This window comes from Zosterops lateralis, assembly GCF_965231275.1.
Source record: "Zosterops lateralis genome assembly, chromosome: 33".
Lineage (NCBI taxonomy): Eukaryota > Metazoa > Chordata > Aves > Passeriformes > Zosteropidae > Zosterops > Zosterops lateralis.
Window position 1 is genome coordinate 4259826 of NC_139793.1, and position 27961 is coordinate 4287786.

General features: G+C 57.1%; 2 protein-coding genes across 2 annotated transcripts; both read left to right on the forward strand.

Moving 5' to 3' along the window:
• Positions 1–48: 48 nt before the first annotated feature.
• On the forward strand, positions 49–5598 carry B3GAT3 (beta-1,3-glucuronyltransferase 3). The gene is made up of 5 exons (XM_083881482.1): positions 49–441; positions 1151–1271; positions 1687–2017; positions 3862–4152; positions 5309–5598. The coding sequence occupies exons 1-5, from the start codon at positions 360–362 to the stop codon at positions 5405–5407; spliced, it is 924 nt and encodes a 307-aa protein (XP_083737608.1). The 5' UTR covers positions 49–359; the 3' UTR covers positions 5408–5598.
• A 487-nt stretch (positions 5599–6085) lies between these two features.
• EML3 (EMAP like 3) lies at positions 6086–27951 on the forward strand (the record flags this gene model as incomplete). The annotated part of the gene is made up of 19 exons (XM_083881333.1): positions 6086–6107; positions 6646–6798; positions 11167–11281; positions 12659–12808; positions 13681–13750; positions 14665–14775; positions 15581–15676; positions 16555–16689; positions 18752–18872; positions 20555–20706; positions 21978–22103; positions 22896–23027; positions 23743–23810; positions 24923–25011; positions 25533–25630; positions 25710–25797; positions 26634–26732; positions 26811–26941; positions 27630–27951. The coding sequence occupies 19 exons, from the start codon at positions 6086–6088 to the stop codon at positions 27774–27776; spliced, it is 2103 nt and encodes a 700-aa protein (XP_083737459.1). The 3' UTR covers positions 27777–27951.
• Between the last annotated feature and the right edge of the window lie 10 nt (positions 27952–27961).

A 27961-nucleotide genomic window follows, 5' to 3' on the forward strand; every position in this document is an offset into this window, starting at 1 on the left:
CCCCCGAAAGCGGCCCCGGCCACGCCCCCCTTGGGACCCCCCCTCAGGCCCCCCCGACCCCTCCCCAGGGACCCCCGGCAGGGCCTGAGACCCCCCGGACACCCCCCGAGCCCGAACCGCCACCAGCGCCACGTCCGCAGTGGGAGTGAACCGGGACCGGAGGGGGGAACTGGGAGCACTGGAGGGGGAACTGGGGGGGACTGGGAGGGGGGACAAGGGACTGGGGGGAACTGGGGGGGGACTGGGATCAAGGAAGGAGTAACTGGGAGCACTGGGAAAAACCGCTAAATCCCCCCGGGAGGGGAGAATGTGAAACCGGGACCCCCTGAGAGACCCCCAGGACCCCCCAGTCCCCCGCGATGCGGCTGCGCCTCAGGAACATTTTCCTCGTTTATTTCGTCGTGTCGCTCGTGGGGCTTTTCTGTGCCCTGCGCGAGCTCGGTGAGGGCTGGGGGCGGCTTTTGGGGGAGGGGGTTTGGGGGTTCTGAATCCCCCCCCGGCTGAGTTTTGTCCTCCGAGAGGGAATTTAGGGGGGTCTGGGGGGGGTTGGGGGAGGATCTGGAGGATTTGGGGGGGATTTGAGGGGATTGGTGGGGTCTGGGGGTGATCTGGGAGAGATTTGGAGGCATTTTGAAGGGTCTGGGGACGATTTTGGGGAGGTCTGAGGGGGTTTGAGGAGTTCTGGGGGGGATGTTGGGGGAGCATCTGGAAGATTTGGGAGGTCTGGGGGTGATTTGAGGGGGGTTTGAGGGGATTTAGGGGGATCTGGGGGTGATTTGGGGGCATTTTGGGGTTCTGGGGGCGATTTTGGGGTGATTTTAGGGGGGTTCGGGGGGTTGAGGGGATTAAAGGGGGTCTGGGGGTGATTTTGGAGGGATTTGGGGGTATTTTGGGAGTTCTGGGGGCGATTTTGGGGTGATTTGAGGAGTCCGAGGGTTTGGGGGGGTCCGGAGGGACTTTTGAGGGCATTTTTTGGGGTCTGAGGATGATTTTGGGGTGATTTGAGGAGCTTTGGGGGGGGCTTTAAGGAAAATTTCAGGATCCCCAACCCCCCCTCCCCACTCGGGGTTCTCCATGAGGGAATTTCGGGACCTTTGGGGGGGTCGGGGTGTATTTTTGGGGGGTCCCTGACGCCCCCTGCCCCCCCCAGGCCGGCCCTGTCCCTGCCCCCCCCCCGAGGCCGAGCGGCGCCGGGGCCGTTCCGGGGGGTCTCCGGGTGGGGAGGGGGCGGCGCTGCCCCCCATCTACGTGGTGACCCCCACCTACGCCAGGTGAGCCCCCAGACCCATTTCGGAACCTGAGCCCCCTCCCCTGATTGCCCCCGACCCCCTGGGGCCGCCCCCAACCCCATTTAACACCCCCCTCTCCAGACCCCAAATCTGTCCTTGGCTCCCCCAGCCCCAATTTCCCCCTCCCTTGAACCCCTGGCACCCCCCCAGGCCACCCCCAGACCCTTTTTAACCCCTCCAGGCCATCCCCAGACCCTTTTTAACCCTCCCAGGCCGCCCCCAGCCCCATTTTAACCTCCCCATTTCCCCCAACCCAGTACAGAACTCAAAACTCCTGCAACTCCCAGCCCCATTTACCCCCCATAACCAAACCTGATCCCCCTCCCCCGATCCCCCCCGACCCCCTGGGACCCCCAGGCCACCCCCAGCCCCATTTTAACCCCCCAATTCCCCCCAGGCCGGTGCAGAAGGCGGAGCTCGTTCGCCTCTCTCAGACTCTACTCCACGTCCCCGCCCTGCACTGGGTGGTGGTCGAGGACGCCGCCGCCCCCTCAGCCCTTGTTGGGGGGGTCCTGGCGGCTTCGGGGGTCTCCTTCACCCACCTGAGCGCCGAGACCCCCCCCGATTTGAGGGGGGGTCCCGGGGCCCCGTCGTGGCTGTTCCCGCGGGGGGCGGAGCAGAGGAACCGCGCCCTGCGCTGGCTGCGGGACACGCGGGGCAGGGACGAGCCCGGCGTCGTTTATTTCGCCGATGATGACAACACCTACAGCCTGAGGCTCTTCGAGGAGGTGGGGGCTCGGGAATGCCGGGAAATCCCCCAAAAAAATTCCAAAAATCCCGACGTGAAACAGCCCAAATTTACCTGAGCCTCGGTGACCCACCTTGAGCCCCGCTAATCTTCACCAAATCTCCTCAAAATCATTCAAATCCCCCTCAACACCTACAGCCTGAGGCTCTTCGAGGAGGTGGGAGCTTGGGAATGCCGGGAAATCGCAAAAAAAATCCCCAAATCCCTAAAAAAATCCGACCTGGAAAAGCCGAAATTCACTCAAATTCACCTGAGCCTCGGTGTCCTGTTCTGATCCCCCCCAAAATCATTCAAATCCCCCTCAACACCTACAGCCTGAGGCTCTTCGAGGAGGTGGGGGCTCGGGAATGCCGGGAAATCCCCCAAAAAACCCCAAAATCCCTTAAAAATCTGACCTGAAAAACCCCAAACTCACCTGAGTCCCACTGACCTGTCCTGACCCACCCCAAAGTCACCTAAACCACCCCAAAATCCACTAAAACCCCCTTGGTTTTGTCCCCCCGGGTGTGCAGCACCTGCAGCGTGTCCGTGTGGCTGTTGGGGCCAGAATTCTCATATAAATGCCCCATAAATTCCTATAAAACCCCATTTCCCCCCATTTTTCCCCATTTTCTCCCCCCAGATGCGCAGCGCCCGCAGTGTCTCCATCTGGCCCATGGGGCTGGTCAGGGGCTGGAATTTCCCTATTAAACCCCTATAAATCCCCAATAAACCCCTCTAAAACCCCATTTCCCACCATTTTCCCCCCATTTTTACCCCATTTCCCCCATTTTCTCTCCCCCAGATGCGCAGTACCTGCGGTGTCTCGTTCTGGCCCGTGGGGCTGGTCAGGGGCTGGAATTTCCCTATTAAACCCCTATAAATCCCCAATAAACCCCTCTAAAACCCCATTTCCCACCATTTTCCCCCCATTTTTACCCCATTTCCCCCATTTTCTCTCCCCCAGATGCGCAGTACCTGCGGTGTCTCGTTCTGGCCCATGGGGCTGGTCAGGGGCTGGAATTTCCCTATTAAACCCCTATAAATCCCCAATAAACCCCTCTAAAACTCCTCTAAAACCGCTCCAAAACCCTATTTTCCCCTGTTTTTACCCCGTTTTCCCCCATTTTCTCCTCCCAGATGTGCAGCACCCACGGTGTCTCGGTGGGGCTGGTTGGGGGCTGGAATTCCCCTATTAAACTCTTATAAATCCCCAATAAACCCCTCTAAAACCCCATTTTTCCCCATTTTCTCCCCCCCAGATGCGCAGCACCCGCGGCGTGTCCATCTGACCCGTGGGGCTGGTCGGGGGGCTGGAATTCCCCTATAGAATTCCATATAAATTGAATTTTCCCCATTTTTTTTGCCCCTCCAGATGCGCAGCACCCGCGGCATTGGTCGGGGGGCTGGAATTCCCCCTTTAAAACCCCTCTAAAACCCCATTTTCCCCATTTTTTTGCCCCCCCAGATGCGCAGCACCCGCGGCGTGTCCGTCTGGCCCGTGGGGCTGGTCGGGGGACTGGAATTCCCTTATAAATTGCCAATAAATTCCCTATAAACCGCTATAAAACGCCTCTAAACCCCCATTTTTCCCCATTTTCTCCCCCTCAGATGCGCAGCACCCGCGGCGTGTCGGTCTGGCCCGTGGGGCTGGTCGGGGGGCTGGAATTCCCCTATAGAATTCCATATAAATTGAATTTTCCCCATTTTTTTGCCCCCCCAGATGCGCAGCACCCGCGGCGTGTCGGTCTGGCCCGTGGGGCTGGTCGAGGGGCTGGAATTCCCCTATTAAACCCCATTTTCCCCTGTTTTTACCCCGTTTTTCCCCATTTTTCTCTCCCCCAGATGCGCAGCACCCGCGGCGTGTCCGTCTGGCCCGTGGGGCTGGTCGGGGGGCTGCGCCTGGAGCGGCCCCTGGTCTCGGGGGGCAGAGTCGTGGGGTTCCACACGGGCTGGCGGCCGGAGCGCCCCTTCCCCCTGGACATGGCCGGCTTCGCCGTGGGGCTGAGGCTGCTCCTGGCCCACCCCCGGGCCCGCTTCGACCCCCGCGCCGAGAGGGGCTTCCTGGAGAGCTCCTTCCTGGGGGGGCTGGTGACCCCCGCCCAGCTGGAGCCTCGGGCTGATAACTGCACACAGGTGAGGGGGTTGGGGGGATGTTGAGGGGGTTTTGGGGGTCTTTGGGGTGTCCTGGAGCCGTCTGGAGGGGTCTGGGGGCTGGTGACCCCTGCCCAGCTGGAGCCTCGGGCTGATAATTGCACACAGGTGAGGAGTTTGGGGGGTTTTGGGGGGATTTTGGGGGGTTTTGGAGTGTCCTAGAGGGTTTTTTGGGGGGGTTTGGGGTGTCCTGAAAGGATTTGGGACGTCCTGGAGGGTTTTTGGAGGTTTTTTAGGGGGGTTTGGGGGGTTTGTGGAGTGTCCTGGAGGGGTTTGGGGTGTCCTAGAGGGGTTTGGGGGCTGTTGACCCCTGCCCAGCTGGAGCCTTGGGGCTGATAACCGCGCACAGGTGAGGGGTCTGGGGGGGATTTTAGGGGGGTTTTGGGGGTCTTTGGGGGGTTTTGGGGGGATTTTAGGGGGTTTTGAGGTGTCCTGGAGGGGTTTAGGGCTGGTGACCCCCACCCAGCTGGAGCCTCGGGCTGATAACTGCACACAGGTGAGGGGTTTTGGGGGGGTTTGGGGGCTTTTGGGGGGTTTGGGGTGTCCTGGAGGGGTCTGGGGGCTGGTGACCCCCGCCCAGCCAGAGCCACAGGCCGATAACGGCACCCAGGTGAAAGTTTTGGGAGTTTTTTGGGCTTTTTTTGAAGTTTGGGGTGTCCTGGATGGGTTTGGGGGGGGGTCTTGGAGGAATTTGGGGGCTCATGACCCCCATCCAGCTGGAGCCATGGGCTGATAACTGCACCCAGGTTGGGGATTTTGGGGGTATTTTCAGGCCCAGGTGCTGGTGTGGCACACGGCCTGATTTTGGGGTGGTTTTAAGCTGATTTTGGGGTATTTTGGGGCTGATTTTGGGGTGGTTTTAAGCTGATTTTGGGGTATTTTGGGGCTGATTTTGGGGTGTTTTCTGGCCCAGGTGCTGGTGTGGCACACGGGATGATTTTGGGGTGGTTTTAAGCTGATTTTGGGGTATTTTTAGGCTGATTTTGGTGTGTTTTGGGCTGATTTTGGGGTGTTTTCTGGCCCAGGTCCTGGTGTGGCACACGGCCTGATTTTGGGGTGGTTTTAGGCTAATTTTGGGGTATTTTTAGGCTGATTTTGGGGTATTTTGGGGCTGATTTTGGGGTGTTTTCTGGCCCAGGTCCTGGTGTGGCACACGCGCACCGAGAAGCCGAAGCTGCGGCAGGAGGAGCAGCTCCAGCGCCAGGGCCGGGGCTCCGACCCCGACATCGAAGTTTAGGGGGTCCCAGGACCCCCCTGGACCCCCCCGGACCCTCCCGGGACCCCCCGGACCCTCGGGACCACCCCCAGACCTTTATTTATCACCAGGACCCCCCCGTTTTTTGGGGGGACCCCCCCTGGTTCCCCTCTCTGCAATAAACTCTCCCTCCCAAACCTCATCTGTATTTTTTTTTTTTTGGGGGGGGTCACCCCAAATTTTGGGGGACCCCAGCACGGGGTGGGGTGGGGGATTTGGGGTCATCAAGACCCAAATTTTGGGGAGGGGGAGGAGGTGGGGGGGGGAGGTTGTGACACACTGAGAACCCCGGTGGGATTTTGGGGGTGGGGAGGGGTCCCAGAAGAATTTTGGGGGAGCAACAAAACCTCCCAAAATTTTGGGGGGGGAGGGTTTTCACATCCCCTCCCTAATTTTTGGGGAAGGGGGGGGGCACGAATTTGGGACATTTTGGGGGTCCGATTTTGGGACACCCCCTTTATTTTTTTTTTGGGGGGGGGCTTTACCCCTCCTCACCCCAATTTTGGGGGAATCCCCAAAACTCCCCCTCGCTTTTTTAGGGGGGGGTCCCACCACATTTTTGGGGTGTCCCCCCCCCGTCCCCGGGGCCGCCCCCCCCGCCCAGGGAAGTGACTCTGCTGCGCTTCCTGGGGCGGTGTCGGAGCGGCCGCGGGCCCGGCCATGGAGCCCCCCCCGGAACGCGGTGAGACCCCCGAGGGGAGGGGGAGACCCCCGGGGATCCCCCAACCCCGGGACCCCCCCCGGGATTCCCTCCCGGGACCCCCCCCCCGGGTGGGGACAGAACCCGGAATGGGACACGTGGGGACACGGGGGGGGGGGGGGGGGGGGGGCGCAGGGGGGGGTCCCTAAATTACCCTGGGGGGGGTCCTGAGTTAATTTTGGGAGGGGGAGTTACACACTGGGGGGGTCCCAAAAACTTTGGGAGGGGGGGACACACAAGGGGGCGGGGTCTCAGTGTTGAGGGGGGGGCGCGTTGAGTGTCCCAAAAGCGGGGGGGGGACACAGGGGGGGTCGTGAGTGACACCTGGGGAGGGGTCTCTAAATTTTGGGGGGGGATGGGGATGGGGAGGGGGATAACACGGGGGTCCCCCCCCCCAAATAATATCCGGGTTTCCCCTCCCCCCCCATGAAGTGACTTTGGGACCCCCCCCCCCCCCCCCCGCAATGAGGTGACTTTGAGACCCCTCCCCACAATGAGGTGACTTTGGGACCCCCCCCAGGTGAGGCGGGACCCCCCCCCGGTGAGGCCGAGCCCCCCCCGGGGCCGCTGGAGCTGCGGCTGCGGAGGGTGGAGCAGGAGCTGGCGCTGGTCAAGGCGGCCCTGGGGGAGACCCTGAGGAGGCTGGGGGGCTGCGACCCCCCCGGGGGGCTCGGTGAGAGCGGGGACCCCTCCCCAGGGGGGCTGGGGGGCACCGAAATGGGGCTGGGGGACCTTCAAATGGGGCTGGGGGACACGGAAGTGGGGCTGGGGGACACCAAAATGGGGCTAGAACCCCCCCAAATAAAGTTTTGGGGAGACCCTACACAGGTTGGGGGTTGAGACCCCCCCGAGGGGCTCGATGAGTGCGGGGACCACCCCCCCAGGGGGGCTGGGGGGCTCCTAAATGGGGCTGGGGGCGCCAAATGGGGCGGGGGGACTCCCGAATTTGGCTGGGGGACACTGAAATGGGGCTGGGGGACACCGAAATAGGGCTGGGACCCTCCCACATGGAGCTGGGACCCCCAAAATGGGATTGAGACCCTCCCAAATGGGGCTGGGACCCCCAAATGGAACTGGGACCCCTCAAATGGGGCTGGGACCCCTCAAATGTGGTCGGAGGTCTCTCAAATGTGGGTTGGGGTCTCCATCTGGGGTCTCCCCCTCCCCTTTTTGGGGTCCCCATTCCTCCCCTGCCCCCCCAGCCCGGGCTCTTGGGGAGGGGGTTTGGGGCATTTTTTTGGGGTGCTGACCCCCCTCTCCCCCCCCCCAGCCCCCCTCGGAGCCCCCCCGGAGCCCCCCCGGAGCGTCACGGTGGGGACACAGACGGAGGAGCCCCCCCCGAGCCCCCCCCAGGAGCCCCCCGGGAGCGGCGGGACCCCCCCGGAGCCGCCCCCGCCGGGGTCCCCCCCGTGTCCCCCCGTGCCGGGATCCCCGGAGCCCCCCAGCCCCGAGCCCCCCCCGGCGCCCCCCAGCCCGGCCCCGCGGGGACCCCGCAAAGAGCTGTGAGGAATTGGGGGGGGGAGACCCCCAAAATTGGGGAGTGGGGGGAAGTGGGATGGATGGGAGAGACCCCCAAAAATACTCTATGGACCCCCAAAAACCCCTGGGAGCCCCCCAGGACCCCCCCAAAATCCCCGGGACCCCCTTCAGGACCCCCCAAACCCCCCCAAGACCCCCCCAAAACTCACTGGGACCACCCCAGGACCCCCTAATCCCCCCAAAACCCTCCAGGACCCCCACAGGAACCCCTCAGAATCCCCCAGCACCCCCCCAAAACCTCCAGGACCCCCCCAAAGCCCCTTGGGACTCCCCACCAGACTCCCTGACCCCCCCAAACCACCCCAGAACTCCCCCTAGGACCCCCCAAAAACTCCCTAGGACCCCCAAAACCCTCTGGGACGCTCTCAAACCCCCCCGGGACCCCCCCAGGACCCCCCAAAACCCCCCAGGACCCCTCCCAAGGTCACCCCCTTGTCACCCAGACTCTCCCCAGGACCCCCCCCCCCCCGAGGGAAATTGGGGCTGTGGGGGGTGGGAGGGTTTGGGGGTCCCCGGGTGGGATTTGGGGGGGCTGGGGGAGGTCGGGGGGGGGGGGTCGCCCCTTCACTGACAGTGTCCCCCCCATCCCCCACCTTTCTGTCCCTGTTCGCCCCCCCCAAATCCCCCCAAACTCTTCCCCCATCTCCAAATGTGACCCCCAAATTTCCTCATCCACCCCCAACGCCCCCCAACTCCCCCTAACTGAACCCCCAAATTGCCCTAAATCCCTCCTGGACCCCCAAACTCCTCCTGCACCCCCCTGGACCCCAAATCTCCCCCCAAACCCCCCGTACCCCCTCCCCAAACCCCTCCCAAAACCCTCCTGGATCCCAAATCTCCCCCCAAAACCCTCCTAACTGAACCCCCAAACTCCCCCAAACCCCTCCTGGACCCCCAAACCCCTCCTGGACCCCCCTGGACCCCAAATCTCCCCCCAAACCCCCCGTGCCCCCCCCCAAATCCCCCCTAACCAAACCCTCAACTCCCCCAAACCCCCTCCTGGACCTCCCTGGACCCCAAATCTCCCCCATTGACCCCAAAATTTCCCCCAAACACCCCCAACCCCCCCCAACTGAACCCCCAAACTGCCCCAAACCCCTCCTGGACTTGCCTGAACCCCCAATCTCCCCCCAAACCCCCCCCCAAACCCCTCCTGGACCCCCCAATCCCCCCCAAACCCCTCCCGGACCCCCCTGAACCCCAAAACCCCCCCAGGCTGCGCCGCCACAGCTCCTCCTCGGGCCCCCCCAGCCCCCGGCAGCGCCTGAGCCGCAAAGCGGCTTCGTCAGCGAACCTCCTGCAGGGGAGCCCCGAGAGGTGGGAGCCCCAAAAAACACCCCAAATATTCCCTAAATGTCCCCAAAATATTCTCCAAATATCCCCCAAAGTATCCCCTAAATATACCCAAAATATCCTCCAAATATCTTCAAAAATATCCCCTAAATATCCCCTAAATGTCCCCAAAATATCCCCTAAATGTTCCTAAAATATCCCCTGAATAGCCACAAAATATCCTCCAAATATCCCCCAAATATCTCCCAAAATATCCCCCAAATATCTCCCAAAATATCCCCCAAATAGCCACAAAATATTCTCCAAATATCCCCCTAATATCCCCTTAAATGTCCCCAAAATATCCTCTAAATATCTCCCAAAATATCCCCCAAATATCCCCCTGGACCCCAAAATATCCCCCAAATACTCCCCCGAACCCCAAATCCCCACAGGTCCCCCAAATTCCCAGAGCCCCCCTTTACCTCCAACCCTTTTGAACCCCCAAAAATCCCCCTGGAACCCAAAAATTCCTCTCCAGAACCCCAAAAATCCCCCTCAGAACCCCAAAAATCCCTTCCAAGACCCCAAAAATTCCTCCCAAACCCCCCAAAATCCCTCCCAAAACCCCAAAAATCCCCCCCAGAACCCAAAAAATCCTCCCCAGAGCCCCAAATCTCCCCCGTACCCCAAAAATCCCCCCAGAACCCCCAAAAATCCCCCTCAGAACCCCAAAAATCCCTCCCAAAACCCCAAAAATCCCCCTCAGAACCCCCAAAAATCCCCCTGGAACCCAAAAATCCCCCTCAGAACCCCAAAAATCCTCTCCCAAACCCAAAAATCCTCCCCAGAACCCCAAATCTCCCCTGTACCCCAAAAATCCCCCCCAAACCCCCCAAAATTCCTCCCAGAACCCCAAAAATCCCTCCCAAGACCCCAAAAATCCCCCTCAGAACCCCCCAAATCCTCTCCCAAACCCAAAAATCCCCCCCAAACCCCCCAAAATTCCTCCCAAAACCCCAAAAATCCCCCCCGAACCCCCAAATCTCCCCCGTACCCCAAAAATCCCCCCCAAACCCCCAAAAATTCCTCCCAAAACCCCAAAAATCCCCCCAAATCTGTGACTCTTGTCCTGCAGCCGCCCGAAGGAGCCGACCCTGAGCCCAGGTGAGGGACGGGGAGAATTTTGGGGGGTTCAGGGGGTGGGAGAGGATGAAATTTGGGGGATAAATTTGGGGTTCAGTGGGTTCATTTTAGGGGTTCAGTGGATTTAATTTGGGGGGTTCAGTGGGGTCATTTTGGGGATTTATTTGGGGGTTTAAGTGAGTTTATTTTGGGGGTTCAATGGGTTCATTTTAGGGGTTTATTTTGGGGTTCAGTGGTTTTATTTTGGGACATCAGCGGGTTTATTTTGGGGGTTCAATGGGGTCATTTTGGGGCTTCAGTGGATTATTTTGGGGGGTTCATTTTGGAGGTTCAGTGGGTTAATTTTGGGGATTTATTTTGGGGTTTCAACTGATTATTTTGTGCACTCTGAGCCTTCACTTTGAAGGCTCAGGGCGCTCATTTTGGGGCCATCACCCCCTTTTTCCTCCCCTTTTTTCCTCCATTTTTCCCCCCCATTTTCCACCCCTTTTCTCCAATTTTCTTGCTTTTTCCCCATTTTTCTCCCTTTGCCCCATTTTTCCCCTTTTCCCCCATTTTTCCTCCTTTTCCCTCTTTTTTCCCCCCATTTCTGCCCTTTTTCCCCCATTTCCCCCCCCATTTCCCCCCCCATTTCCCCCTTTTTTCCATTCCCCCATTTTCCCTCATTTCCCCCCTTTTTTCCCATTATTTCCCCATTTTTCCCCATTTCCTCCCCCCTTTTCTCCCCTTTTTTCTCCAATTTCCTCCATTTCCCCCTTTTTCCCTCTTTTCTTCCCATTCCCCCCCATTTTTGCCCCTTTTTTTCCATTTTTCCCCCATTTTTCCCCATCCCCCCTTTTCTCCCCCCTTTTTTATATTAAACTCTATTAATAAAACATAATACAGCACAATATTATTATTATTATTATTATTATTATTACTTAACCTATTTCTTAAAATTCACCAGGAACTCCATTTTTCACACCCTTTTTTTTCTAAACTATTAATAAAACTTATCTAAACTCTATTAATAAAACATAATACGGGCCGGGCCGGGCCGGGGGGTTCTGGGGGGTTTTGGGGTGACCCCCCGGGCCCCCCACAGAGGGGGTGTCGGTGAAGATGTTCCTGCGGGGCCGCCCCATCACCATGTACGTCCCGTCGGGGCTGGGCCCCCTGCGCGCCGAGCTGCCCCCGGAGCGCCTCCAGCTCGACTGGGTGTATCCTGATAAATATCAAAAAATCCTCCCTAAAGTACCTCCAAAAATGCCCCAAAAAATCCCCCAAAAGTACCCCCAAAATTCCCCAAAAGTACCTCAAAAATTCCCCCCAAAAGTACTCCAAAAATTCCCCAAAACGCACAAAAAATACATCCCAAAACACCCCAAAAGTACCCCAAAAATTCCCCAAAATCCCACAAAAAATCCCCCTAAAAGTGCCCCAAAATCCCCTGAGGGATCCCAAAAAAATCCTGGGGAAGGGTCTGAAATTCCCACTTCTCCCAGTTTGGCTCCCAGTGATCCCAGTTTGGCCCACAGCTCTCCCAGTTTGGCTCCCAGTTTCCCCAGTATAACTGCCAGCCCTCCCAGTGCTCCCAGTTTGGCTCCCAGCACTCCCAGCGTGGCTCCCAGTTTGGCCCCCAGCCCTCCCAGTTTGGCTCCCAGCACTCCCAGCGTGGCTCCCAGTTTGGCTCTCAGTGCTCCCAGTTCCCCCAGTTTGACCCCCAGCTCTCCCAGTGCCGTTTGGCTCCCAGCTCTTCCAGTCTGACCCCCAGCCCTCCCAGCTCTCCCAGTGCCCCCAGTTTGACCCTCAGGACTCCCAGTTTGACCCCCAACACTCCCTATCTGACCCACAGCCCTCCCAGTGTTCCCAGTTTGGCTCCCATCACTCCCAGTTTGACCCCCAGCTCTCCCAATGTGACCCCCAGCTCTCCCAGTTTGACCCGCAGCCCTCCCAGCACTCCCAGTTTGGCTCCCAATGTTCCCAGTCTGACCCCCAGCCCTCCCAGCACTCCCAGTCTGACCCCAGCCCTCCCAGTCTGACCCCAGCCCTCCCAGCACTCCCAGTTTGGCTCCCAATGTTCCCAGTTTGGCCCCCAGCCCTCCCAGCCCTCCCAGTCTGACCCCAGCCCTCTCAGCTCTCCCAGTTTGGCCCCCAGCCCTCCCAGTTTGGCTCCCAGCACTCCCAGCAGGGCTCCCAGTTTGGCTCTCAGTGCTCCCAGTTCCCCCAGTTTAGCCCCCAGCCCTCCCAGTCTGACCCCAGCCCTCCCAGCCCTCCCAGTTTGGCCCCCAGCCCTCCCAGCACTCCCAGTTTGGCCCCCAGCCCTCCCAGTCTGACCCCCAGCCCTCCCAGCACTCCCAGTTTGACCCCCAGCCCTCCCAGCCCTCCCAGTTTGGCTCCCAATGTTCCCAGTTTGTCTCCCAGTTTGGCCCCCCAGCCCTCCCAGTTCCCCCAGTTTGATCCCCAGCCCTCCCAGTTTGGCTCCCAATGTTCCCAGTCTGACCCCAGCCCTCCCAGCACTCCCAGTTTGAACCCCCAGCCCTCCCAGTCTGACCCCAGCCCTCCCAGCGCTCCCAGTTTGGCCTTGACTCTCCCAGTTACGGGTACCGGGGCCGTGACTCGCGCTCCAACCTGCACGTCCTGGCCTCGGGGGAGCTCGTTTACTTCATCGCCTGCGTGGTGGTGCTGCTGCAGCTGCCGGGGCGGCGCCAGCGCCACTACCTGCGCCACAGCGACTGCGTGCGATGGTGAGAGACCCCAAAACACCCCTAAAAACCCCAAAGTTACCCCAAAATCCCAAAAAAAAACCCATTGGAAATGCCCCTGTACAACCCCGTACCCCTAAACCAATCCCAACCTGCGCCACAGCGACTGCGTGCGATGGTGAGAGACACCCTAAAAATCCCAAATAACCCCAAAATCTCCCCAAAAACCCCATTGGAAACAGCCTTGTACTGCCCCGTACCACCCCTGTGTCCCTCTGTGCCTCTTGTACATCCCAAATAACCTGAGCCAGCCACTGCCTGCGCCACAGCGACTGTGTCAGATGGTGAGAGACCCCAAAATTACCCAAAAATTACCCCAAAATTCCCCAAATCCCCAAGAAAATCCTGTTAGAAACACCCCTCTACAACCCTGCATTGCCCTTGGACCACCCTGTACAACCCCGTACCCCTAAACCGGCCACTGCCTGCGCCACAGCGACTGCGTCAGATGGTGAGGAACCCTAAATATCCCCTAAAACCCCCCAAATTACCCCAAAATCCCAAAAATCCTCAAAAAAATCCTGTTAGAAATGCCCTTGTACACCCCTGTAAAACCCCGTACCCCTCAACCAATCCCAACCTGCGCCACAGCGACTGTGTGCGATGGTGAGAGACCCCCAAAACACCCCTAAAAACCCCAAAATCCCCCAAATCCCCCAAAAAATCCTGTTAGAAATGCCCCCTATACCTCCCTGTACAACCCCTGTATCCCTTAACCCATCCCAACCTGCGCCACAGCAACTGTGTGATGGTGAGAGACCCTAAAATTACCCAAAATAACCCCAAAATTACCCCAAAATTACCCCCTAGTCTGGCCCTGCACCCCCAAATCAGGACCCCCATTTCCCCCCCAGTCTGGCCGTTCACCCCGACCGGCTCCGCGTGGCCACGGGACAGGCGGCCGGAGTGGACAAGGACGGGAAGGTGAGGACACACCTGGGACACCTTGGGGACACCCCTGGGACAGCCTGGGATACCTTGGGGCACCCTGGGATACTCTGGGGACAGCCTGGGGACAGCCTGGGGACACCTTGGGGACACTTTTGGGACACCCTGGGGACAGAGACACCCCTGGGGACATCTTAGGGATAGTCTGGGGACACCTTGGGGACTCTGGGGACACCTTGGGACACTTTGGGGACAGGGACACCCCTGGGGGCATCTTAGGGATTGTCTGGGGACACCTTGGGGACTCTGGGGACACCCTGGGACACCCTGGGGACACCCTTGGGGACAGAGACACCTTGGGACACCCCTGGGATACTCTGGGGACACCCCTGGGACACCCTGGGGACACCTTGGGGACACTTTTGGGACACCCTGGGGACAGAGACACCCCTGGGGACATCTTAGGGATAGTCTGGGGACACCTTGGGGACTCTGGGGACACCTTGGGGACACTTTGGGGACAGCCTGGGATACCCTGGGGACACTCTGAGGGCGGGGACAGCCCTGGGGACACCCCTGGGATACCTTGGGGACACCTTGGGGACAGTCTGGGATACCCTGGGACACTTTGGGGACAGTCTGGGATACCCTGGGACACTCTGGGAACACCTTGGGACACCCTGGGGACGCCTTGGGGACACTCTGGGGACAGGGATAGGGTGGGACCCCCAGGGACCCCAAATGGGGACAAGGACAGGACCCCCTGGGACCCCTCGGTGACCCCAATAAGGACAAGCCCCAAATGGGACGGGCCCCAAACCCCCAAAAATCTCCCCAAAATTCCCCAAATCCCCCAAAAATCCCCCAAAAATCCCCCAATCCCCCCAAAATTCCCAAAAATTACCCAGAATTCCCAAAAATCCCCCCAAAATCTCCCCAAAACCCCGCAGCCCCTGCAGCCCGTGGTGCACATCTGGGACTCGGCCACGCTCCAGATGCTGCAGCAGATCGGCCTCGGCTCCTTCGAGCGCGGCGTGGGCTCGCTGGCCTTCTCCACGGCTGTGAGTGCCCCAAACGGCCCCGAAACGGCCCGGAACACCCCAAAAACACCTCAAAATATCCCCAAAACACCTCAAAATACCCCAAAAATGCCCCCAAATACCCTGAAATACCCCCAAACCGCCTCCAAATACCCCACAAAACGCCTCAAAATACTTCAAAACCACCTCAAAATATCTCAAAATACCCCAAAAAACATCCCAGATATTCACACTGCCCAAACTCCGCCAAAAATCTCCCCTAAAACATCTCAAAACACCCCAAAGCCACCTCAAAATACCCCAAAAATACCCCCCAAACACCCCTGAGACACATGCTGCCCCAAAATATCCCCAAAATACCCCAAAAACACCCCAAAAAAACACCTCAGAAACACACAGCTCCAAATACCCCAAAAAATACCCCCCAAAACAAAACCTGGGATCCCAAAACCTGCCCCAAAATACCCCAAAAACACCCTAAAACCACCCCAAAAACTCCTGGGACCCCAAACCCCCTCTGAAAACCCCAAACCCCAACCCCAAAACCCTTCAAAAAACCCCCCAGGACCCCAAAACCCCATAAAAAACCCCCCAAAAAACCTCTGAGACCCCCCAAACCCCCTGAGACCTCCCCAAAAAACCCCCAAAACCTCCTTCAGAAAACCCTGGATGGGGGATTTGGGGTTTTTTTGGGGGGTCCCCATGTCCCTGGAGCCTCCAGGGGCTGCTCAGGGGGGGATTTGGGGTTTTTTTGGGGGTCCCCATGTCCCTGAAGCCTCCAGGGGCTGCTCAGGGGGGGATTTGGGGTTTTTTTTGGGGTCCCCAGGACCAGGGGGCGTTCCTGTGCGTGGTGGACGACTCCAACGAGCACATGATGTCGGTGTGGGATTGTGCCCGCGGCACCAAACAGGCCGAGGTCAAGGTGGGACCCCCCAAACCCACCCCAAACCCACCCTAAAAACCCCAAAACCCACCCTAAAAACCCCAAATCCACCCCAAAAACTCCGAACCATCCCAAACCCACCCAAAAAACCCCGAAACTGCCCCAAAAACAGCCCCCAGAAAGCCCAAATCCACCCAAAAAAACTCCGAACTGCCCCAGACCCAGCCCCATTAAACCCCAAACCCACCCTAAAAACTCCAACCATCCCAAACCCACCCTAAAAACCCAAAACTGCCCCAAAATGGGCCCCCAGGAACCTCAAACCCGCTTGAAAAACCCAAAACCAGCCCCCCCAAACACCAAATATCCCCAAACCCACCCCAAAATCCACCCTAAAAATCCACAACTGCCCCAAAAGCAGCCCCTAGAAACCCCAAACTCACCTTAAAAACTGCAAACCCACCCCAAACCCACCCTAAAACCCTAAAACCAGCCCCTGGAAACCCAAAAACCCCCTCAAAACACCCCAAAAACCCCAAACCCTCCAAAACTGCTCCCAAAAACACCCCAAAACGCCTCCAAAAAAACCCAACCCCCCTATAAGCCCCCCCAAACCTAAAAAAAAACACCTAAAAAAAATCTCAAAACCCCATCCCATCATCCCAAATCCCCCCAAAAAAACCCCAAACCTCCCAAAAAACCCAAAATAACCCCAAATCCTCCCTCAAAAAACCCCAAACCCCCCAAAAGAACTCCAAAAACACCCCAACCCCCCCAAAAAAAAGCTCCCAAAAATCCCCCCCAAAAACGCCCCAAACCACCCAAAACTCCCCCCAAAAAAATCTAAAACCCCCAAAAAAACCCCAAAATCCCAAAAAAACCCCAAAATCCCAAAAAAACCCCAAAATCTCGCCCAGAGCACGAACGAGTCGGTGCTGACGGTGGAGTTCAACCCCCGGGACAGCGGCAGCATCATCAGCAGCGGGAAATCCCACCTGTATTTCTGGACGTGGAGCGGAAACACCCTCACCAAGAAACAGGGCATCTTTGGGGTGGGTTTGGGGGATCTGTGGGGTGGGGTATAGGGGATCTGTGGGGTGGGGTTTAGGGGATCTGTGGGGTCGGGTATAGGGGATCTGTGGGGTGGGGTATAGGGGAGCTGTGGGGTCGGTTATGGGGGATCTGTGGGGTGGGTTTAGGGGATCTTTGGGGTCGGTTAGGGGGATCTGTGGGGTGGGTTTAGGGGTGGGTTTAGGGGATCTTTGGGGTGGGTTTTGGGGGATCTGTGGGGTGGGTTTAGGGGTGGGTTATAGGGGATCTTTGGGGTCAGTTATGGGGGATCTTTGGGGTCGGGTATAGGGTTGGTTATAAGGGATCTTTGGGGTGGGTTTTGGGGATTTTGGGGTGGGTTTAGGGTGGGTTTTATGGGGTCTTTGGGGTGGGTTTAAGGGTCAGTTTTAGGGGATCTTTGGGGTCGGTTATGGGGGATCTGTGGGGTGGGTTTAGGGGATCTGTGGGGTGGGGTATAGGGGATCTGTGGGGTGGGTTATGGGGGATCTGTGGGGTGGGTTATGGGGGATCTGTGGGGTGGGTTTAGGGGTGGGTTATAGGGGATCTGTGGGGTCGGTTATGGGGGATCTATGGGGTGGGGTATAGGGGATCTGTGGGGTCGGGTATAGGGGATCTGTGGGGTGGGTTATGGGGGATCTGTGGGGTGGGTTTAGGGGTGGGTTATAGGGGATCTGTGGGGTGGGTTATGGGGGATCTGTGGGGTGGGTTTAGGGGTGGGTTATAGGGGATCTTTGGGGTCGGTTATGGGGTCGGCTTTAGGGGGTCTTTGGGGTGGGTTATAGGGTGGGTTATAGGGGATCTTTGGGGTCAGTTATGGGGGATCTTTGGGGTCGGGTATAGGGTTGGTTATAAGGGATCTTTGGGGTGGGTTTTGGGGATTTTGGGGTGGGTTTAGGGTGGGTTTTAGGGGGTCTTTGGGGTGGGTTTAAGGGTCAGTTTTAGGGGATCTTTGGGGTCGGTTATGGGGAATCTGTGGGGTGGGTTATAGGGGATCTGTGGGGTCGGGTATAGGGGATCTCTGGGGTGGGTTATAGGGCATCTTTGGGGTGGGTTTAGGGTGGGTTTTAGGGGGTCTTTGGGGTGGGTTTTGGGGATCTTTGGGGTGGGTTTAGGGGTCGGTTTTAGGAGATCTTTGGGGTGGGTTATGGGGTGGGTTTTAGGGGATTTTAGGGGTGGGTTTAGGGTGGGTTTTAGGGCATCTTTGGGGTGGGTCTTGGAGGATCATTGGGGTGGGTTATAGAGGATCTTTGGGATGGGTTATAGGGGTCGGTTTTAGGGGGTCTTTGGGGTGAGTTTTATCGGATCTTTGGGGTCGGTTATAAGGTCGGTTATAGGGGAGCTTTGGGGTGGGTTTTGGGTGGGTTTTGGGGGATCTTTGGGGTGGATTTTGGGAGTCTTTGGGGGTGGGTTTTAGGGGATTTTTGGGGTGGGTTTTGGGGATCTTTGGGGTGGGTTTAAGGGTCAGTTTTAGGGGATCTTTGGGGTGGGATTTTGGGGATCTTTGGGGTGGGTTTTAGGGGATCTTTGGGGTCGGTCATGGGGGATCTGTGGGGTCGGGTATAGTGGATCTTTGGGGTCAGTTATAGGGCATCTTTGGGGTGGGTTATGGGGTCGGTTTTAGGGGGTCTTTGGGGTGGGTTTTGGGGATTTTGGGGTGGGTTTTGGGGCATCTTTGGGGTAGGTTATGGGGTCGGTTTTAGGGGTGGGTTTAGGGTGGGTTTTAGGGAATCCTTGGGGTGGGTTATAGGGGATTTTTCAGTGGGTTATAGGGGATCTTTGGGGTGGGTTTAAGGGTCAGTTTTAGGAGATCTTTGGGGTGGGCTTTGGGGAATCTTTGGGGTGGATTTTGGGGATTTTGGGGTGGGTTTTGGGAGATCTTTGGGGTGGGTTATGGGGTCAGTTTTATGGGATCTTTGGGGTGGGTTTTGGGGGTCTTTGGGTTGGGTTTTAGGGGATTTTTGGGGTGGGTTTTGGGTGGGTTTTAGGGTATCCCTGAGGTTTTCGTCGCCTTTTATTTTTGATTTTTAATTTGTTTTTTTATAGAAGTACAAGAAGCCCAAGTTCATCCAGTGCTTCATCTTCGACGCCGCCGGCGCCGTCCTGACCGGGGACTCGGAGGGGAACATCCTCACCTGGACCCCGGCCCCGGGAAAGGGGGGAAAAGGTGGGGTTTGGGGTGGGATTTAGGGGATTTAGGGGGTTTGGGGTGGGGTTTGGGGGGTTTAGAGGAGGTTGGGATGGGATTTATATGGTTTGGGGTGATTTTGGGGTGGGTTTCTGGAGGGGAACATCCTCACCTGGACCCCGGCCCCAGGAAAAGGGGGAAAAGGTGGGGTTTGGGGGGATTTGGGGGGATTTAGGGGGCTTTGGGGTGGGGTTTGGGGGGATTTGGGGGGATTTAGGGGGCTTTGGGGTGGGGTTTGGGGGGATTTGGGGGGATTTAGGGGGCTTTGGGGTAGGATTTGGGGGATTTGGGGTGGTTTTAGAGGAGGTTTGTGGAGGGGAACATCCTCACCTGGACCAGGACTCCGGGAAAGGGGGGAAAGGTGGGGTTTGGGGTGGGTTTTAGGGGAGGGTTTCAGTGTCGGTTTGGGGTGATTTTGGGGTGATTTTGGGGTGGATTTGGGGCTGGTTTTGGTGTCATTTGGGGCTGGTTTTTGGGGCTGGATTTGGGCTGTTTTGGGACTGGTTTGGGGCTGGTTTTGGGGCGGGTTTTGGGCTCATTTTGGGGATGGATTTGGGCTCATTTGGGCTCATTTTTGGGGTGATTTTTGGGCAGTTTTGGGGCTGTTTTTGGGATGTATTTGGGGCAATTTTGGGGTATATTTGGGGCAGTTTTGGGGCTATTTTTGGGGTATATTGGGGCAATTTTGGAGCTATTTTTGGGGTATATTTTGGGCAGTTTAGGGACTATTTTTGGGGGTGAATTTTGGGCAGTTTTGAGGCTGTTTTTGGAAATATTTGGGCAGTTTTGGGCCTGTTTTTGGGGCAGTTTTGGGGCAATTTTGGGGTATATTTAGGCAGTTTCAGGGCTGTTTTTGTGGTATATTGGGGCAGTTTTCAGGCAGTTTTTGGGGTATATTTGGGGCAGTTTTTGGGGTATATTTGGGCAGTTTTGGGGCAGTTTTTGGGGTATATTTGGGCAGTTTTGGGGTCATTCCATCCCCGCAGAGATGTACCAGATCGGGCAGCAGACCCGGGCCCACGAGGGCAGTGTGTTCTCTCTCTGGGGCAGTTTTGGGGCAGTTTTTGGGGTGGATTTGGGGCAGTTTTGGGGCTATTTTTGGGGTATATTTGGGCAGTTTGGGGGCAGTTTTGGGGCAGTTTTGGGGCAGTTTTGGGGCAGTTTTTGGGGTATATTTGGGCAGTTTGGGGGCAGTTTTGGGGCAGTTTTGGGGCTGATTGGGGCAGTTTTGGGGTATATTTGGGCAGTTTTGGGGCCATTTTGGGGCAGTTTTGGAGCAGTTTTTGGGGTATATTTGGGCAGTTTTGGGGCCATTTTGGGGCAGTTTTGGGGCAGTTTTTGGGGTGGATTTGGGGCAGTTTTGGGGCCGTTTTGGAGCAGTTTTTGGGGTGTATTTGGGGCAGTTTTGGGGCTATTTTTGGGGCAGTTTTGGGGCAGTTTTTGGGGTGGATTTGGGGTCTATTTGGGCATTTCCACCCCGCAGAGATGTACCAGATCGGGCAGCAGACCCGGGCCCACGAGGGCAGCGTGTTCTCTCTCTGGGGCAGTTTTGGAGCAGTTTTTGGGGTGGATTTGGGGCAGTTTTGGGGCTATTTTTGGGGCAGTTTTGGGGCAGTTTTTGGGGTGTATTTGGGGTCTATTTGGGCATTTCCACCCCGCAGAGATGTACCAGATCGGGCAGCAGACCCGGGCCCACGAGGGCAGTGTCTTCGCCCTCTGTCGCCGCCGGGACGGGACCGTCCTCAGCGGGGGAGGGAAGGACCGGAGGCTGCTCAGCTGGAGCCCCCAGCTCGAGCTGCTGCAGGAGGTCGAGGTGAGCCCCAAAAAACCCCAAATAATCCCCTTTAGTGCCCTAAAAACATCCTTGAATAGGGAAAAGTATTTTATAATGGCCTAAAACACACCAAAAAAATCTCCTTTAGTGCCCTAAAAACAGCCGTGAGTAGACAAAAATCTCATTTAGTGCCTCAAAACCCCCCAAAAAAAATTTCCCGTAGTGCCCTAAAAACATCCTTTGAGTGGGCAAAAATATCTTTTAGTGCCCCAAAACCTCAAAAAAAAAAACAAAAAAAAAAACAACAAAAAAAAAACTCCCTTAGTGCCCTAAAAACATGGGATTTCAATGGGGTTTTTTTTGAATTTCAATGAGGGTTTTTTTGGGTTTTAATGGGATTTTTGGGGTTTTAATGAGGTTTTTGGATGAGGTTTTTGGGGTCCCCCAGCTCCTCAAGAGTTTTGGGGTGGGATTCTGACCAGAAATTTAGGTTTCAATGGTTTTTTTGGGGGGTTTCAATGGGGTTTTTTGGGATTTCAGTGGGTTTTTTTGGGATTTTAGTGGGGGTTTTGGGTTTTAATGGGGTTTTTTGGGATTTCAATGGGGTTTTTTGGGATTTCAATGGGGTTTTTGGGATTTTCAATGGGGTTTTTTGGGATTTTAGTGGGGGTTTTTGGGTTTTAATGGGGTTTTTTAGGATTTCAATGGGTTTTTGGGTTTTAATGGGGTTTTTTAGGATTTCAATGGGTTTTTTTGGGGGATTTCAATGGGTTTTTTTGGGATTTTAGTGGGTTTTTTGGGATTTCAATGGGGTTTTTTGGGGGGATTTCAATGGGTTTTTTTGGGATTTTAGTGGGTTTTTTGGGATTTCAATGGGTTTTTTAGGATTTCAATGGGTTTTTTTGGGATTTTAGTGGGTTTTTTGGGATTTCAATGGGTTTTTTTGGGATTTCAATGGGGTTTTTTTGGGATTTTAGTGGGTTTTTTAGGATTTCAATGGGTTTTTTAGGATTTCAATGGGGTTTTTTTGGGATTTCAATGGGGTTTTTTTGGGATTTCAATGGGTTTTTTGGGATTTTAGTGGGTTTTTTGGGATTTCAATGGGTTTTTTGGGATTTTAGTGGGTTTTTTGGGATTTCAATGGGTTTTTTTGGGGGGATTTCAATGGGGTTTTTTTGGGATTTTAGTGGGTTTTTTGGGATTTCAATGGGTTTTTTTGGGATTTCAATGGGGTTTTTTTTTATTTTAGTGGGGTTTTTGGGTTTTAATGGGGTTTTGGGGGGGTTTAATGGTGTTTTTGGGGTCCCCAGCTCCCCGAGAGCTTCGGCGCCGTCAGGACGATCGCGGAGGGTCCCGGGGAGGAGCTGCTGGTCGGGACCACCCGGAACGCGCTGCTGAGGGGGACCCTGGGCTCGGGGTTCAGCCCCATCGTCCAGGTGGGATTTGGGGGAAAATGGGGGAAAAATTGGGGGAAAATTGGGGGGAATTTGGGGGAAAAATGGGGGAAATTTGGGGGGAAAATTGGGGGAAAATTGGGGGAAAAATTGGGGAAAAACTGGGGGAAATTTAGAAAAAAAATATGGGGATTTTAGAGGAAAAAATAGGGAGAAATTTGAGAAAAAAATCGAGAAAAAATGGGGGGAAATTTAGGGGAAATGGGGGAAAAATTTGGGGAAAATTGAGAAAAAAATGGGGGCAATTTGAGGGAAAACGGGGGAAATTCAGGGAAAAAATAAGGATTTTAGAGGAGAAAATGGGGGAATTTGAGGAAAATTGGGGGTAAATGGTGGAAAAAATGGGGGGAAAGTTGAGAAAAATGGGGGGAAATTTGAAAAAAAATGGGGGGGAATTGGGGAAAATTTGGGGAAAAAATGGGGGAAACGTGGGGAAAAAATAGGGATTTTAGAGGAGAAAATAGAAATAAATTTAAGAAAAAATGGGGGAAATTTTAAGAAAAAATGGGGGAAATTTTGGGGGAAAATTGGGGAAAATCTGAGAAAAAATGGGGGAAATTTGAGAAAAAAATGGGGGAAATTTGAAAAAAAAAATGGGGGAAATTTTGGGGAAAAATTGGGAGGAAATTTGATTTAAAAAATTGAAATTTTAAGGGGAAAAATGAGAAAAAATAGGGGAAATTTTGAGAAAACTCAAGGATTTCAGTCCATGGGGTGTCCTACAAATTTTGCACCCATGGGACACTGACCCCCCGACCCCCCCGGCCCCCCCAGGGACACACGGACGAGGTTTGGGGTCTGGCCACTCACCCCAACTGCTGCCAATTCCTCACCTGCGGCCACGACCGGCAGCTCTGCCTGTGGGACGGGCAGGAGCACGCCCTGGCCTGGAGCCTGGGGCTCGAGGTGGGTCAGGACCCCCAAAATTGGGGAGGGGGGCGTCATAAGCTCCATTTGGGGGGTTTTGGGGGGGTCCAGGAGGGTTTTGGGGGGGTTTGGGGGGGTCTATGGGGTAGAGAAGGGCTGGGGAGGGACCAGGGTCATGCCCTGGCCTGGAGCCTGGGGCTGGAGGTGGGATGGGACCCCCCAATTTGGGGAGGGGTGGGTCTGGGGAGGGGTCAAGAGCTCGATTTGGGGGGTTTTTGGGGGGTTTGGGGGGGGGTTGGGGAGGGTTTAGGAGTAGAGAAGGGCTGGAGAGGGACCAGGGTCACGCCCTGGCCTGGAGCCTGGAGTTGGAGGTGGGTGAAGACCCCCAAAATTGGGGTGGGGGGGTTTGGGGAGGGGTCAGGAGCTCCATTTGGGGGGATTTGGGGGGGTTTGGGGCTGTAATGGGGGTACAGAAGGGCTGGGATGGGTGGGAACACACTCTGGATGGAGCCTGGGGCTGGAGGTGGGTCAGGACCCCCAAAATTGGGGAGGGGGGCACCCCTGGGGGGGTCAGGGGGTGTTTTGGGAGGTCAGGAGCCCAGTTTGGGGACAAAGGAGACCCTGGCTGGAGCCTGGGGCTTGGCACCCTCGAATTGGGGCTGGGGGCGCAGGTTTGGGGTGCAGCGGTTTGGGGGGTGGGTTGGGGGTCTCGGGGTCCCTTGTCCCCCCCTCAGGACCCCTCCCCACCCCCCAGGACACCGGGCTCTGCGCCGACTTCCACCCCGGGGGACACGTGGTGGCCGTGGGGCTGCTGACGGGGCGGTGAGTGACAGACAGGGGGACACGGGGGGGACATGGGGGGACATGGGGGGACACGGGGGGACATGGGGGGACATGGGGGGACATGATGACACAGGGGGGACATGGGGACATTGGGGGACATGGGGACACAGGGGGGACATGGGGACATGAAGTGGGACAGTCCGCATGGTCCCCATGTCCCCCTGCCCTGGTGTCCCCATGTCCCCAATGTCCCTGTCCCTATCCTCATGTCCCCGTGTGCCCCCTCCATGTCCCTCCATGTCCCCATATCCCCATGTCCCCATGTCCCCATGTCCCCCATGTCCCCCATGTCCCTGTCCCTATGTCCATGTCCCCATTTCCCTGTCCCCATGTCCCACCTGTCCCTGTCCCCATGTCCCCAATGTCCCCATGTCCCTGTGTCTCTGTCCTTGTCCCCGTACTCAATGTCCCCATTTCTCTGTCCCCATGTCCCTGTCCCCAATGTCTGTGTCCTGGTGTCCCCAATGTCCCCCTGTCCTTGTCCCTGTCCCTGTCCTCATGTCCCTGTCCTCAATGTCCCCAATGTCCCTGTCCCCATGTCTCTGTCCCCATGTCCCAATGTCCCCCTGTCCCTGTCCCTGTCCTGGTGTCCCCAATGTCCCCAGTGTCCCCAATGTCCCCAATGTCCCCAATGTCCCCAGTGCCCCCAATGTCCCCAATGTCCCCAATGTCCCCAGTGTCCCCAATGTCCCCAGTGTCCCCAATGTCCCCAATGTCCCCAATGTCCCCAGTGCCCCCAATGTCTCCAATGTCCCCAGTGTCCCCAATGTCCCCATGTCCCCATGTCCCCCATGTCCCCCATGTCCCCCATGTCCCCATGTCCCCATGTCCCCCATGTCCCCCATGTCCCCATGTCCCCATGTCCCCCATGTCCCCCATGTCCCCAATGTCCCCATGTCCCCCATGTCCCCCATGTCCCCCATGTCCCCATGTCCCCATGTCCCCCATGTCCCCCATGTCCCCATGTCCCCCAATGTCCCCAATGTCCCCAATGTCCCCAATGTCCCCAGTGTCCCCAATGTCCCCAATATCCCCATGTCCCCATGTCCCCATGTCCCCAATGTCCCCCATGTCCCATTCCTGTCCCTCAGGTGGCTGGTGCTGGACACGGGCACTCGGCAGCTCCTGGCCGGGGGCTCCGACAGCACCGAGCAGCTCTCGGTGGTCAGGTTCTCACCAGGTGAGCCTAAAGTGTCCCCAAAGTGTCCCCAGACTGTCCCCAAAGTGTCCCCAAACTGGCCCCAGACTGTCGCCAAACTGTCCCCAAAGTGTCCCCAAACTGTCCCCAAAGTGTCCCCAAAGTATCTCCAAACTGAGCCCAAACTGTCCCCAACCCCTCCCTGTGTCCAGCACTGTCCCCAATGCTGTCCCTGACCTGTCCCCAATCCTGTCCCTGTCCCCATATCATGAGAAGCCCCCCCGGGGGTCTCCCCAATGTGTGAGACCCCCAACCCCCCCCAACCCCCCCTTTTTTGGGGCCTCCCAATATGTGAGACCCCCCCCAAACCCTCCCAAAACCCCCCTTTTTCAGACTCCCCAATATGTGAGACCCCCAAATTCCCTCCCAAAACCCCCTTTTTCAGGCCCCCTGAATATCTGGGACCCCCAAACTCCCCCCAAACCCCCCTTTTTCAGCCCCGCAACACATAACACTCCCCTTTTTTGGTCCCCCCAACCCCATTATCCCCCCCAAAATTCCAGACGGGACGTTCCTGGCCATCGGCTCCCACGACAATTTCATTTACATCTACAGCGTGACCGAGGGCGGCCGCAAGTTCAGCCGCTTCGGCCGCTGCACGGTGAGTCCTGGGGGGCTTTGGGGGGCTCTGGGAGGGAGTTCTGGGGGTCCCAGACCCCAAATGACCCCGCTGCCCTCAGGGTCACTCGAGTTTCATCACCCACCTGGACTGGTCCAAGGACGGGCGGTTCATCATGTCCAACTCGGGGGATTATGAGATTCTCTACTGTGAGTTTGGGGTGGGGGGCTTGGGGGGCTTGGGGGGCTTCTCCTGGGGATGATGGGACCCTCCTGATCCTGACAGGACCTTCCTCACCCTGCCCAGACCCTCCTGACTCTACCCAGACCCTCCTGACCCTGCCCAAACCCTCCTGGCCCTGCCAGGACCCTCCTGACCCTGCCACGACCTTTCTGACCCTGCTGGGACCCTCCTGACCCTGCCGGGACCCTTCTGACCCTGCTGGGACCCTCCTGACCCTGCCCAGACCCTCCTCACCCTGCCAGGACCTTCCTGACCCTACCAGGACCCTCCTGATCCTTCCAGGACCTTCCTGATCCTGCCCAGACCTTCCTAACCCTGCCCAGACCCTTCTCACCCTGCCCAGACCCTCGTGATCCTGCCCAGATCCTCCTGACCCTGCCAGGACCCTCCTGATCCTTCCAGGACCCTCCTGATCCTGCCCAGACCCTCCTGGGAGCCTCCTGATCCTTCTAGGACCTTCCTGATCCTGCCCAGACCCTCCTGGCCCTGCCAGGACCTTCCTGACCCTGCCCAGACCCTCCTGACCCTGCCAGGACCTTCCTGACCCTTCCAGGACCCCCCCAGAGCTGGGGGAAAACCCCCTCACCCCACTGGGACTCCTCAAATTTTGAATTTTGGGGTCTCACTGCTCCCTCGTCCCATGGATTTTGTGGGGAGGGGTCTCACTTTCCCAACCCCAAATTTTGGGTGGCTTTCACCGCCCCTCCAACCCCAAATTCCGGGGTGAACCTCTCACACCCCCCAACACCCCCTAAATCGTTATTTATTTTTTTTTTTCTGGGGGGGTTTCTCCCCTGTCCAGGGGACGTCGCCGGGGGCTGCAAATTGCTCCGGAACCGTTTCGAGAGCCGGGACAGGGAATGGGCCTCCTACACCTGCGTGCTGGGCTTCCACGTTTTTGGTGGGTCTGGGGGCTTCAAGGGGAGGATTTTGGGGTCCTCCTGACCCCCTGTCTGACCTCTGACCCCTGACCCTGCAGGGGTGTGGCCGGACGGGTCGGACGGCACCGACATCAACTCGCTGTGCCGCTCGCACCACGAGAGGGTGGTGGCTGTGGCTGATGATTTCTGCAAGGTTCACCTGTTCCAGTACCCCTGTGCCCGGCCCAAGGTGGGTGGGGGGTCCTGGGGAGGCTCTGGGGGTCCTGAGGGGGGTCTGGGGGGCACTGGGAGGGTCCCAGACCCTAATTTGGGGGGTCCTAGACTGCAAATTTGGGGTTCAGGAGGGTGCTGGTTGTGTAAGGTTCACTTGTTCCCATAGCCCTGTGCCTGGCTCAAGGTGGGTGGGGGGCTCTGAGGGCCCTGAGGGGTACTTTGGGGGGTCCCACACCCCAATTTTGGGTATTTTGGGGGGTCCCACACCCCAATTTTTGGGATCAGGGATGTCCAGATCCCAGTTTTAGGGGATCAGGGGAGTCCCAGACCCAAATTTTGGGGGATCAGGAGTGTCCAGACCCCAAATTTGGGTGGTCAAGGGGGGTCCAGACCCAAATTTTGGGTACTTTGGGGGGTCCCACACCCCAAATTTGGGTATTTTGGGGGGTCCTACACCCCAATTTTGGGGATCAGGGGTGTCCAGACCCCAAATTTTGGGGATCAGGAGTGTCCAGGCCCAAATTTTGGTGGTCAAGGAGTGTCCAGACCCCAATTTGGGGGGATCAGGGGGGTCCCACCCCCCAATATTTGACCTCCAAAGGTGGTGGTGGGGGGGGGGAATCCCACCACCCCAATTCCAGGTGGGCAGTGACCACGTGACCCCATCACGTGTCTCTCCCCCTCCCCCCCCCCCCCCCCCCCAGGCGCCCAGTCACGTGTACGGCGGGCACGGCAGCCACGTGACCAACGTGCGCTTCACGCACGACGACGGACACCTGGTGTCGCTGGGCGGGAAAGACACCAGCGTCTTCCAGTGGCGGGTCCTGCCCGGGGATGGCGGCAACAGCTGAGCCTCCCCTTCCCCTGCGCTTTTCCTCTTCCTCGCTTCTTCTTCTTCCCTTTTTTTTTTTTTTTTTTTTTTGGTTTTTTTTTTTTTTTTCTGGGACCAAAGAGCGGGGGGCTGGTTCAAATCCTCCCCCCCGCGTTTTTTCGCGCTGCACTGTGAGAGGCGTTCAATAAAAGCCTTTTTATGAGA

What these genes read in the sequence shown, in the direction of transcription:
- B3GAT3 (XM_083881482.1), top strand. Translation starts at nt 360, where the DNA reads ATGCGGCTGCGCCTCAGGAACATTTTCCTCGTTTATTTCGTCGTGTCG. An exon ending in CTGTGCCCTGCGCGAGCTCG is followed by an intron (nt 442 to 1,150) that starts GTGAGGGCTGGG and finishes TGCCCCCCCCAG; the next exon opens with GCCGGCCCTGTCCCTGCCCC. An exon ending in GGGCTGATAACTGCACACAG is followed by an intron (nt 4,153 to 5,308) that starts GTGAGGGGGTTG and finishes TTTCTGGCCCAG; the next exon opens with GTCCTGGTGTGGCACACGCG.